The sequence below is a fragment of the Thalassophryne amazonica genome, chromosome 5, assembly GCF_902500255.1.
Source record: "Thalassophryne amazonica chromosome 5, fThaAma1.1, whole genome shotgun sequence".
NCBI classification, from domain to species: Eukaryota; Metazoa; Chordata; class Actinopteri; order Batrachoidiformes; family Batrachoididae; genus Thalassophryne; species Thalassophryne amazonica.
Window position 1 is genome coordinate 133466516 of NC_047107.1, and position 13271 is coordinate 133479786.

The following is a 13271-nucleotide window of genomic DNA, read 5'->3' on the forward strand; positions in this document are numbered from 1 at the left end:
TGGAGCTCCTGTTGGACTCTACGCTGCTCCTCTCTGTCTCCCGAGTTGAAGGCCCTTTTGTTCTGGTTCATCAGGACCTTCAGCTCGGGGGTCACCCAGCGTTGGTTGTTGGGGAAGCACCGTACCCTCCGGGTGGGCACAGTGCTCTCCACACAGAAGTTCACGTAGTCAGTGACACACTGGGTCAGGCTGTTGATGTCTTCACAATAAGAGTTTTGAAACATGCTCCAGTCTGTGGTTCTGAAGCAGTCCCTCAGCCTCTCAGTGGCCTCTTCAGTCCAGAGTTTCACTGACCTTTTGTATATTGGTTCTCTTCTCACCCTGGGTGTGTATTGGGGGAGCAGATAGACGAGATTGTGATCAGAGCGTCCCAGCGGGGGGAGGGGGGCGGAGGTATAAGCATCCTCCACATTAGCGTAAAAAAGGTCCAGTATTCTATTGTCCCTGGTTTTACATGTGACGTACTGGGTGAATGTGGGGAGGGTGGCAGAGAGGGAGGCGTGATTAAAGACTCCGGTGATGAGGAAGAGTGCACGTGGGTGTTTAACCCTGGACCCCACACCAACACCAAAGCCCAAGATCGAGAGACCGCACAAGCGAGAGTGGGGCAACACCCCAATGAATTGAATTGAATTCATTTCAAATTTGAATTTGACTTGAACACCGCACCCCACGGAGACCACAGCCCCCAACGCCCCAGCAGCTGTCCACCCCCCAGTGACAACACCTGTGCCTGTGTTAAAATCACCAAGGATAATTAATTCTTTGTTTGGGTTAAGTAAATTTAATATTGTCTTTAGCTCATCGTAGAACACAGCCTTGGCATTTGGGGGGCGATACACACAAATACAAACAAAAGACATTTCAATGGACAACTTGATTTTGACACCAACACCATCAAATTCAAAAGCTGTTGGCAATTCCAACTGCTTACATGCTAAGCCTGCTTTTACATAGAGTAATACCCCCCCCCCCCCCCCCCCCCCACACACACACACACACACCTTTTCCCCTTTCTCTATCCGTCCTAAGCACTTGATATTTAGGCATTGTTACCAAGGCTTCAGGTGATGATGATTTCAACCATGTCCCAGAGATACCTCAGATATCTGTATTAGAATCAGTCAGAAGATGCTCCATTTGTTCACGTTTGTTACACAGACTACGAATGTTCAAATGACCACAAAACAGTCCCTTTGGTTTACAGTTGGGGTCCCATACAGTTCTTGCCTGATTCAGAGTAGTGAACTAGTTTGTACACCTATGTTTATTAAAAACTTTATTTCTTGGCTTTACCTTAGTGTGGTATTGAGAGGTAACAGACAAGTTAGTGACAGTGCTTTGCCTGGTTAGCTCCCCTGCTAACACCGATATAGAAGATGGAGGCCTCATGACTGCTGGACTGTTAGCCGTAGGCGCGACCCCGTCACGGGCCGCTGGTGGCGTTAGCTCTCCTGCTAACATCACTGGAGGAGATGGAGGCCTCATGACTGCTGCGCCATTAGCCGTAGGTGCGACCCCGTCACGGACTGCTGGTGGCGTTAGCTCCCCTGCTAACACTGCTGAAGAAGATGAAGGTCTCGCATCTGCTGGGCTGTTAGCCGTAGGCGTGACCCCATCGCGGGCCGCTTGTAGCAGTAGCTCCCCTGCTAACACCGCTGAAGAAGATGGTCTCGCGTCTGCTGTGCCATTAGCCGTAGGCGCAACCCCGTCGGGGACCACTGGTGGCGTTAGCTCCCCTGATAACACCGCTGGAGAATATGGAGGTCTCGCGTCTGCTGGGCCGTTAGCCGTAGGCGCAACCCCATAGCGGACCGCTGGTGGCGTTAGCTTCCCTGATAACACCGTTGGTGGCATTAGCTCCCCGACTAGCACTGCTTATGGTGGAGGCCCCTGGACTGCTAGGCTATTAGACTTAGGCACGACCCTATCTGGAGCCACGGGTCCATTAATAGTTGGCGTTGGCGCAGGTAGAAGAAACCATTCCAACCCCAGGTGGATCACAGGAGCTGCTGGTCCACTGCTACAGGCTACGCGGGTAGCCACACCATGCCAGATCTCATGCTCGATCCTTCAGACTTTTTAGGTTTTAAGCAGGATGTGTCAGAAAAGTCTAAAGTAAAGTACCTGGTAAGGCTAAAGTACCTGGTGCTAAAGTAATTTAGCACCAGGTTCTCCACAAACATGAGTTGCGTGGGAGGAGAGGGACGGCCGCATATCTGGCCACGCCCCAGTCCAGTCACGAGCGGCTCTGCTCACCGGGCCCCCCCGGGGGGGAGGCCCAGCTATCAGGGGCCAACCGAAAATCCATGGTGCTTCTGTATCGCTTTGTCTAGGCAGGATTCTGACTTAGAGGCGTTCAGTCATAATCCCACAGATGGTAGCTTCGCACCATTGGCTCCTCAGCCAAGCGCATACACCAAATGTCTGAATCTGCAGTTCCTCTCGTACTGAGCAGGATTACTATTGAAACAACACATCAGTAGGGTAAAACTAACCTGTCTCACGACGGTCTAATCTCAGCTCACGTTCCCTATTAGTGGGTGAACAATCCAACGCTTGGTGAATTCTGCTTCACAATGATAGGAAGAGCCGACATCGAAGGATCAAAAAGCGACGTCGCTATGAACGCTTGGCCGCCACAAGCCGGTTATCCCTATGGTAACTTTTCCGTGACTATCCAGGGTTGGGACCAGGAAGCAGAGTTGTAGTCTTACACACCTCTCTGCAGCTTCTCTCCCCCTGCCATCCCCTCATTACCCCATCCCCGTTGAGACGGTGCCTGCTCCCAGACCACCAATAACCAGCAAAAATCTATTTAAGCATAAAAATTCAAAAAGAAAAAATAACATAGCACCTTCAACTGCACCACAGACTAAAACAGTTAAATGTGGTCTATTAAACATTAGGTCTCTCTCTTCTAAGTCCCTGTTAGTAAATGATATAATAATTGATCAACATATTGATTTATTCTGCCTTACAGAAACCTGGTTACAGCAGGATGAATATGTTAGTTTAAATGAGTCAACACCCCCGAGTCACACTAACTGTCAGAATGCTCATAGCACGGGCCGAGGAGGAGGATTAGCAGCAATCTTCCACTCCAGCTTATTAATTAATCAAAAACCCAGACAGAGCTTTAATTCATTTAAAAGCTTGACTCTTAGTCTTATCCATCCAAATTGGAAGTCCCAAAAACCAGTTTTATTATCTATCGTCCACCTGGTCGTTACTGTGAGTTTCTCTGTGAATTTTCAGACCTTTTGTCTGACTTAGTGCTTAGCTCAGATAAGATAATTATAGTGGGCAATTTTAACATCAATCAATCAATCAATTTTATTTATATAGCACCAAATCACAACAAACAGTTGCCCCAAGGCGCTTTATATTGTAAGGCAAGGCCATACAATAATTAGGTAAAAACCCCAACGGTCAAAACGACCCCCTGTGAGCAAGCACTTGGTGACAGTGGGAAGGAAAAACTCCCTTTTAACAGGAAGAAACCTCCAGCAGAACCAGGCTCAGGGAGGGGCAGTCTTCTGCTGGGACTGGTTGGGGCTGAGGGAGAGAACCAGGAAAAAGACATGCTGTGGAGGGGAGCAGAGATCAATCACTAATGATTAAATGCAGAGTGGTGCATACAGAGCAAAAAGAGAAAGAAACACTCAGTGCATCATGGGAACCCCCCAGCACTCTAAGTCTATAGCAGCATAACTAAGGGATGGTTCAGGGTCACCCGATCCAGCCCTAACTATAAGCTTTAGCAAAAAGGAAAGTTTTAAGCCTAATCTTAAAAGTAGAGAGGGTGTCTGTCTCCCTGATCCGAATTGGGAGCTGGTTCCACAGGAGAGGAGCCTGAAAGCTGAAGGCTCTGCCTCCCATTCTACTCTTACAAACCCTAGGAACTACAACTAAGCCTGCAGTCAGAGAGTGAAGGGCTCTATTGGGGTGATATGGTACTATGAGGTCCCTAAGATAAGATCAATCAACTTCAACTTTTTTCTTATATAGCGCCAAATCACAACAAACAGTTGCCCCAAGGCGCTCCATATTGTAAGGCAAGGCCATACAATAATTATGAAAAACCCCAACGGTCAAAACGACCCCCTATGAGCAAGCACTTGGCCACAGTGGGAAGGAAAAACTCCCTTTTAACAGGAAGAAACCTCCAGCAGAACCAGGCTCAGGGAGGGGCAGTCTTCTGCTGAGACTGGTTGGGGCTGAGGGAAAAAAACAGGAAAAAGACATGCTGTGAAGGGGGGCAGAGATCGATCACTAATGATTAAATGCAGAGTGATGCATACGGAGCAAAAAGAGAAAGAAACAGTGCATCATGGGAACCCCCCCACAATCTACGTCTAAAGCAGCATAACCAAGGGATGGTCCAGGGTCACCCGATCCAGCCCTAACTATAAGCCTTAGCGAAAAGGAAAGTTTTAAGCCTAATCTTAAAAGTAGAGAGGGTATCTGTCTCCCTGATCTGAATTGGGAGCTGGTTCCACAGGAGAGGAGCCTGAAAGCTGAAGGCTCTGCCTCCCATTCTACTCTTACAAACCCTAGGAACTACAAGTAAGCCCGCAGTCTGAGAGCGAAGCGCTCTAATGGGGTAATATGGTACTACGAGGTCCCTAAGATAAGATGGGACCTGATTATTCAAAACCTTATAAGTAAGAAGAAGAATTTTAAATTCTATTCTAGAATTAACAGGAAGCCAATGAAGAGAGGCCAACACGGGTGAGATATGCTCTCTCCTGCTAGTCCCCGTCAGTACTCTAGCTGCAGCATTTTGAACCAACTGAAGGCTTTTTAGGGAACTTTTAGGACAACCTGATAATAATGAATTACAATAGTCCAGCCTAGAGGAAATAAATGCATGAATTAGACTACACAACAGTTGCACTCACCTCATCACCACAAAGTGCTTTGAGAGGCTGTTGATGAGGCACCTGAAGCAGACCATCAATGTGACTGTAGATGAGCACCAGTATGCATACAGGCAAAACCGGTCCACAGCTGATGCCATCTCCACCGTGGTGCATCAGGCCCTCTCCCACTCAGAGAACAATGACTCCTATGAAAGGCTGCTGTTCCTGGACTTCACTTCTGAGTTCAACACCATCATCCCGCAGAGACAACAACCTCATCCTCAACACCCAGAAAACCAAGGATATAGTTGTTGACTTCCGCAGGTCAGCTCCCACCACCCCCTCCCCCCCTACATCAACAGAGCTGTGGTGGAGATCATCTCCTCCATCAGGTACCTTGGAGTCCACCTCTCCAACACTCTCACCTGGCACACCAACACCATAGCTGTCATCAAGAAAGCCCACCAACGTCTCTATCCTTTGAGGAAATTGGGAAGGGCCGGACTGAACACCGAGGTACTCAGGGCCTTCTACAGCTGTGCAGTGGAGAGTGTCCTGTCCTGCTGTCTCCCTGTGTGGTATGGTGGCGGAGAAGAAAGCGCTGCAGCGGGTGGTGAAGTCTGCACAGTGGACCATCGGATGCAGTTTACCACCCACTGGGGACATCTACATCTCCAGATGTAGAGACAAAGCCACCTGCATCCTCCAAGACTCCACCTACCCTGCTCACAGTCTGTTCACACCCCTTCCCTCTGGAAGGAGGCTGTGCAGCATCCGGGCAAAACGTCCAGACTGAAAAACAGCTTCTACCCGAATGCTGTCAGACTGTTGAACAGTTCAACATCCACTACCAAACTGTGAACATTGCACTACATGCACATTGTCACCTTCTTAATACTCTAACGCTACTGCTGCTGCCGACCCTGTGCCTTGTATATATATTCTATGGCCACAGGGGTACGCATACATTGCAAAAGTTTATATTGCAAAAGTTTATACAGTAGGTTAGGTTAAAAAAAATTGTCCCATTTAACTACACCAAGACCTGGAGAAACTGCATTTCGTTTTGCCTGTAAGGGTCGAGTGATAATAAAAGTGAGTCTGAGTCTGAGTCTTATCAGGTTGATCACACGCTGATCCAGCGTCCGTTATACCTGGACAACCACCTGTACGGAAATTCTTGGGTAATCTCTCTGAGAAGGGGATTGCAAAGAAATTTTATTTGTCCCTAATCCTGGAAAACTCACTCAGACATGAGGCTCTTCTGGATACCACCGCCGATGTCACCTTGATGTCTACCTCCCTGTTTAAACAACTGCAGGTAACAGCACAGCAGGCCAACAGAAACCTCAAACTATCGCCGTGTTCGTTAGAGATCCAGCCCTACACGAACAACCCAGCAACTTTATCCTCAATGGCTCTGGTCAACATCACTGTCGGCCCCATGAGTCTGGTACACCCTGTGTACATATCAGCACTCGCCACCATTCCCTTCCTCATAGGAAAATATTTTCTCAACCGATTTGAACCCTTCATCAATTTCAAACGGTTAAAACTATGGGCACAGGTCCGTCACCCTCTCCTACCTGAGGTGACTCAACCAGCAGAGCCACAATGTTATGCCATTGAGACTTTGATCCCAGATGATACAGAACCCCCTTGCAACATGGTCACAGCGAACATCCCGTCGACTGTACACCACTTCGTGGCCCCCAGATGCACTGCTGGCCGAGAAGGACACTTTCCTCTGTAAGCTGTCAGAGGACACTAATGTGAGTGAGTACTGTTTGTCCTCTGGTCTCTGACCAGAGCACATGACGACCCCGCTTACTCCGATCCGGAGTATCTAAAGTCTGTGCAATTGATCCCTGACATATGTCAGGTAGTGGGTGATGGTCACATCACAATACCTGCCAACCTGAAAAATGCACCACTCCACCTCCTGATACCTCCAGGACAACGGCTCCGGCACTCACAGGTAGTCTTCCAGCCATCCCAGCTCTTCACCAAACTGGGATTGTCTCTCGAAGTCACCCCGCTTCTGAGCCTAAGAGGTCGGACAACTCGCTTCATGGTGCATAACGACATTATCGAAGACATCCTGATTTCCAAGGCCACCCCACTGGGTTGGTTAATCAGCACTGAATTTCAGGACTTTGAGCTGAACATCCCAGGTCTTGGCCAAGTCCCTCCATCGCTTCTTCCCTGTCCACAACGGGGGTTGTCTTTTCCAAACCCTCAGAAGCGATTGCTGCATTTCCAACAATCATCTCTGAGGAAGACACTGTTGGCAGAATAGACCTTGATGACCCTGACCACATGGTCCTCTAGACCCTTACGGTCCTCACGGTCGACTCTCAGAACAAAACAAATGCCTGAAATGACACACGGTCTTGTGATCCCTTTTCCTAATAGGTCATCTATGATTTCCTGTACAACTTCATAGGATGCCAAAGGAATTTTGTGCTGTCGCACGAAGGTGGGCGGTGCATTTGGAGGAGTTGGGATACACACAGAGTGGATGTGTGTGAGTCCACAATCCAATGAATCATTGGCAAAGGACGCTCGGTATTTATTGAGTAGATCTCTTAGGCGTCCTCGCTCCTTATCATTCTTTAAAGCATCTGCTGCTGCTAAGACTTGTTCTACCTGAGATGCAAACTCAGAATCAGAACCTTGGTTAGGGTTCAGAGCTGGTTCAGTGTCATTGTCGTTGTGGACAGAGAAGAAGTGATGGAGGGACTTGGCCAAGACCTGGGATGTTCAGCTCAAAGTCCTGAAATTCAGTGCTGATTAACCAACCCAGTGGGGTGGCCTTGGAAATCAGGATGTCTTCGATAATGTTGTTATGCACCACGAAGTGAGTTGTCCGACCTCTTAGGCTCAGAAGCGGAGTGACTTCGAGAGACAATCCCAGTTTGGTGAAGAGCTGGGATGGCTGGAAGACTACCTGTGAGTGCCGGAGCCGTTGTCCTGGAGGTATCACAAGGTGGAGTGGTGCATTTTTCAGGTTGGCAGGTATTGTGATGTGACCATCACCCAGCACCTGACCTACAGAGCCCGATCTGCACAGTGCCTCCAAAGTAAGACCGGGCTACAGTGTCAGATAAAAAACAGAGTGCCTTTATTTAACTCTATCCAGCAGTACTAATCTTCTCTCACATTAATAAATATTAAAGTAAATTCCCTCGGTGGAGTGTCCTTGCCTCAAGTGGAGGAGTTTAAGTATCTCAGGGTCTTGTTCACGAGTGAGGGACGGATGGAGCGTGAGATCGATAGACGGATCGGTGCAGCAGCTGCAGTGATGCGGTCGCTGTATCGGACCGTCGTGGTGAAGAGAGAGCTGAGTAGGGGGGCAGAGCTCTCGATTTACCGATCGATCTACGTTCCGATCCTCACCTATGCTCATGAGATTTGGCTCATGACCGAAAGAATGAGATCGCAAGTACAAGCGGCCGAGATGAGTTTCCTCCACAGGGTGGCTGGGCGCTCCCTTAGAGATAGGGTGAGGAGCTCGGAGTCGAGCCGCTGCTCCTCCATGTCGAAAGGAGTAAGTTGAGGTGGCTCAGGCATATTTTTCGGATGCCCCCTGGACGCCTCGCTGGAGAGGTGTTCCGGGCACGTCCCATTGGGAGGAGGCCCCGGGGAAGCCCCAGGACACGCTGGAGGGATCTCTCTTCTGGCTTGGGAACGCCTTGGGGTTCCCCCGGAGGAGCTGGGGGAAGTGTGTGTGGATCAGGAGGTCTGGGCAGCTTTGCTTGAGCTGCTGCCCCCGCGACCCGACTCTGGATAAAGCGGAAGAAAATGGATGGATGGATGGATGGATGGAATTCCCTACTGATTAGGACGAATTTAACTCCTAAACTCCTGCTATGAAACCAAAATATCTGAATGTCATATAATCATTGCTCATTGAATTTCATCATCATCAAATTGCTTGCTGTGATCTGTCCTGTTATTTAACTCCTGCCTGAGATAAATAAATATCTTAAACGTGTGAAGTTGTCTGTGATTTTGTATGGTTTTACAGAGGGTGTCGGCTCTGACCTGCAAAACCTACTCCTGAAGATTAGACTGATTTTAATATTTCCTATTGACTGACCCTAAAATCAGTGATATTATAACCTTGTTATAATATCATTCAGTCATAGGTGGTGTCCCCAGTATTTGAGGTAAGATTATCCACAAGTGATAATTTCAAATAACCTAAAACACATATTATATTCTTCATGATTCTGCTACACTGGCCTTGTAGATTGTCTCAACTGTTTGCTTTGACAGTATATACCCATCTGCCCCCCCACCACCACCACTTATTTGCCCTCAGGTACTGTTGTTAGGGTAAAAGTATTATTCCCTATCAAAGAGTCCATTTGTGCTTCATAGCCTTCACCCACGACTCTGATTCTGCTGTGCTCACAGCCTCTTTTAACGTCTTGGGTACATCACATACAAGTCTGGAGCATTAGTCAATGTTCATAGGTGCTCGGTCATCACATTTAATCTCATAATCATAGTCTGTGTAATACTTAGGGGTCTCTCTCTCTCTTAGGGTAACCTGTACTCTGGTCACTTTCACCTAAGCTCATATTTGTATCACAGATCTCAGTTTTGATCTCCTGTGGCATTGCTTTTGACAGTTCCTGTTCTAATAGCTGGGTGTCAGCTTTCATACAGTCTATTACAATCACTAGTACTTTTTGTAATAAACTTTACCAGCCTACTTGTTCACAAATGTTTTCTTGTCATATTTGTGTGCATAACAGTCAGACCCAAAAGTTTTCATTTTTGAAAGCTTAGGTTTCTTTCCAGTTACCATGTAATACATCTGTTTTAACATCTATTTTGGGTAATAGCAGCAGCCTGAACTGCATCACTCCAAAGCTCTTTAGGCAGATGACTGTAGGTGAACAGCCATCGTACCATTTCAAACACAGTTCTCCAGGTTTTCTCCACTGTCCCATTCTGACGGGGCCAGTAAGGGGCTGAAGTTTTTTGACTAATGGCATTTTTACTCAGCAGTGACTCAGAAGATGTAAACTCTGTACAGTTATCTGATCTTAAACATTTGGACCTGCGTCGTGGTCTCTGAGGATCCACAGCACCTTTCTGCCATCATCCACGGTGTCTCTCATCACCAGGGACAGACTCCTGTTCTCCAAAAGTTTAATTAGTTCTGCATTTTTGATGGCATCGTCCTCCACACCTTCAGCATCTGTAGCGGGTGGTTCTTTCAATTAACCCTAACCCTAACCCATCTCCGTCCAAACACAAACGATACCATCAGCTTCCAAACTCCTTCCTGGTCATCTGACTGGACCCATAACTTGTTGGCGCTGACAGCTCTAAAGGGCAGGTAAGCCAGTAAAACAGAGGACACAGAGTCTGTATTTACATTTGGCCTACATATGACACACTTTCTAGAAAGATCTGGCCCTTTATTAGAAAAAAAAAACTGCTCAACCCAAACTGATCACCGGTGTGCTGACCCCACCCACAACACTTTCGCAATAAAATCCAGCAATGCAGCTCTGCTGTCTGTGGCATGAAGTTTTCTCCAGATGTTGAACTTCAGATATGTTGAATGAGAAGGACATGTCCCTCAGGTTTTCTCTTCACTTTCTCACAGTGTCACCAATGTTCATGCTCATCAGGATGCGTTGTTCCCTTTTGATGTAAGTGTGCATTTAGTCCTGGAGATGGTCAAAAAGGTGTGTGTGTGTGTGTGTGTGTGTGTGTGTGTAGGACACCCAGCAGGTGGTGGAGGTGTACAAATCAGGATTTGATCCTCCAGGTGATGTGGCATTTGAAGACTACAGTGCCAATATGAAGAGAAGCATCTCTGAGTCAAGTTACCTTGACAACCGAACTGACGGGCGCAGACACAGCCGCAAACTCTGGCCCTTCATTCGCAAAAACAAGGTATGTAGAGAACAAACCTGTATGTGAGTTTTATATATTTCTTCCTCAGGGATGTGTTTTGGATCCTGCACGGTACAGTGTCTGCATGGACTGGCTGGTTGGTCGGGTTGTGTTACCAGTACCTTCTGTGCAGTTTGTGTCGACGCGGGTTGAGGAGCGGACCTGCGTCAGACAGGACCCAGCGCTAAAAATAACCAGAAAGCGGTTCCAAACAGAAACTATTTATTATTCACCTGTGCTTAAAAGTGTAAAAACATAAAAACAACGTCCCTCTGGTGGAGTGATTCGTGGCTCGCTCTCCAGCGCCCGCAAGGATTAAAGCCGGCGCTCCTGGACTTCCTACCACCGCCAAACACCCCCCAGGTGGACACGACAAACTGATTCTCTGTGAAGCAAAGAGAAGGTGAGGTAAGTCAACAGATACAACTATATCTTCCAATAAACACACGCTATCAGCAACACACTCAGGTCAGTGTCCTTTTTTTACTTTATGCAAATGAGCAGCTTCTCACAACAAGTGGAGGATCACTTATCCTTCACGCCACAGCAGTGAGAAGCAAACTACACAATTCTCTTCACAATTCCAGTATACTGTGTAACAAAACAACAAGTTACTATCAACAATTACTTAAACACTTAATTACCTTTCGTGTGTGCTGACAGCATGTGTCCTCACCCCTCCCTGCTTCACGGGCTCGATGTGTCAAAACCCAGGCGCGGTCCTCAGCGTCTCTCAAACGAACGTCACAAGGTCGAGTTCCCGGCAGTTCTGCTTGAATCACACATGACTTAAATGCAGAACGCCATCCAATTATCTGCTTCAGCTGCAAGTCGTCCAGGTTGCACGTGAGCACCAATCACAGGTGCTTTCCATGATGTTGATGAGGGTGAAGACTCTTCAGCCAGCACCTTCTTCACAGACAAATCAGCCCTCATGCCACCTGGAGAGCAAAGAAAAGAAAAGAACACCAAAACATCCAGCCACGCCCCCCCCAACACACAACAGTACCCCCCCATCAACGGGAAGCCTCCCGGCGACCGAACAGACCAGGCCCGAGAACAGCACCTCCCTCCGGGGTCCACGTCAGGAAGCAGACGGCAAGACAGGCACCGCAGCTGGAAGGCCGGCTGGAAGCAACAAAAGCCCCAAAACATTCCCCAGAACAAGTCCACTCACACAAAAAAAACATAAAACCCACCCAAAACCTCCCCAGGGGACCGTCCCATCAAACCCCGGGAGGAAAAGAAAAACTCCCAAACACAAAAACCCAACACAGTCCCACAAACACAGTACAAACGTAAATGCATAAAAGAAAAATAACAAACAACCCCCCCAGAATGACCTGCAGAGCCCAACCCCCCCTCAGAAGGCCTTCATTGCCAGTTCCAGGAGGAACAGCCAAAACCGTAATCCCACAAAGGTCCCCAGGTATACATGGCGTAAAACGGTGCCCCCCAGGGGACCGTATCATCAACCCCAGGAGGTACCCTCCCCACAATCCCGGAACCCCAGATCCGGTCACACTTGGCCGGTCGGTCCCAAGCCAATTCCCCCCCAGAGGACTGTCCCATCAACCCTGGAGGCGGAACCCGGAAGGAAACAAAATAAAACCAAAAACCAACCCCCGGAGGACAACCAAAAACAACCCCGGGGGGATATAAAACGACCATAAACCCTGTTACCCTCCCCGGCACCCCGAAAGACCCCAGGTCCCTCCCAGAGCCCTGCGGCGGCTCTATTTTGGCAAACGGCTCAAAATATTAAGCCGGAGAAGGGAACAGGTAAAAACTAACCCAGCTCCAACCCCAAGGCGCAGCGGAGAACCGGAAATACGTCCGGTGCCCCAACTCGACCATACCCCAGCCGCTCGGGAGGGGTGGAACTACCGAAATGGCAAACGGCAACAGATCGGCCCACCCCTCCGACTGAGGCATGTCTCCGCTGCACCACACCCCGGCAACACCCATGACAATCGGTCCAAAGGCTCACCGAGGCTGGAGTGGAACCGGGCCCTAACCAAACCAAAAAGAACGCCTCTAACACCCCCCCCTCCCCCCCAGGTGCAGAGGTCTTCTGAGAATGCTCAGCGTGACCAACCTGCACCACCCCACAACCCACAAGACAAGCGGTCTAAGGGCAAGTGAGGTTGGGGTTAGGAATGTAGAGAAATAAAAACATCAAAACAAAACGACCCAACAACCCAAACAGAAAATACCTAAAAACACATACAAAATTGACAGGTTAGTGAGCCCAGGCGGGCGTCTGACCGCCTATCACTCCACCAGATATGCCCCTACCTCCCCAAACAAGTATAACCCCTGATTAAAGAAAACAAAACATTTACTTGTGCTAGAATTTTTTTTTTTTTTTTTTTTTTTTTTTTTTTATGTGAGTTCTTTTGCCTGTCCCAGAACACTTGGAGTTACGTCACCGTTATTTCTCTTGACGCTTATGTGTCGGGGCAATACAGGAATCTCGACTCG

The 13271-nt window shown here is 48.3% G+C and overlaps 1 protein-coding gene across 1 annotated transcript in view; it reads left to right on the top strand.

The window, feature by feature from the left end:
- fnbp1a (formin binding protein 1a) overlaps positions 1-13271 on the top strand; it is a 350992-nt gene that overhangs the window by 104975 nt on the left and 232746 nt on the right. The window contains exon 10 of the mRNA XM_034171436.1: positions 10611-10787. Within this exon, the coding sequence (XP_034027327.1) occupies positions 10611-10787 (177 nt within the window). The remainder of the gene's footprint in view (positions 1-10610; positions 10788-13271) is intronic.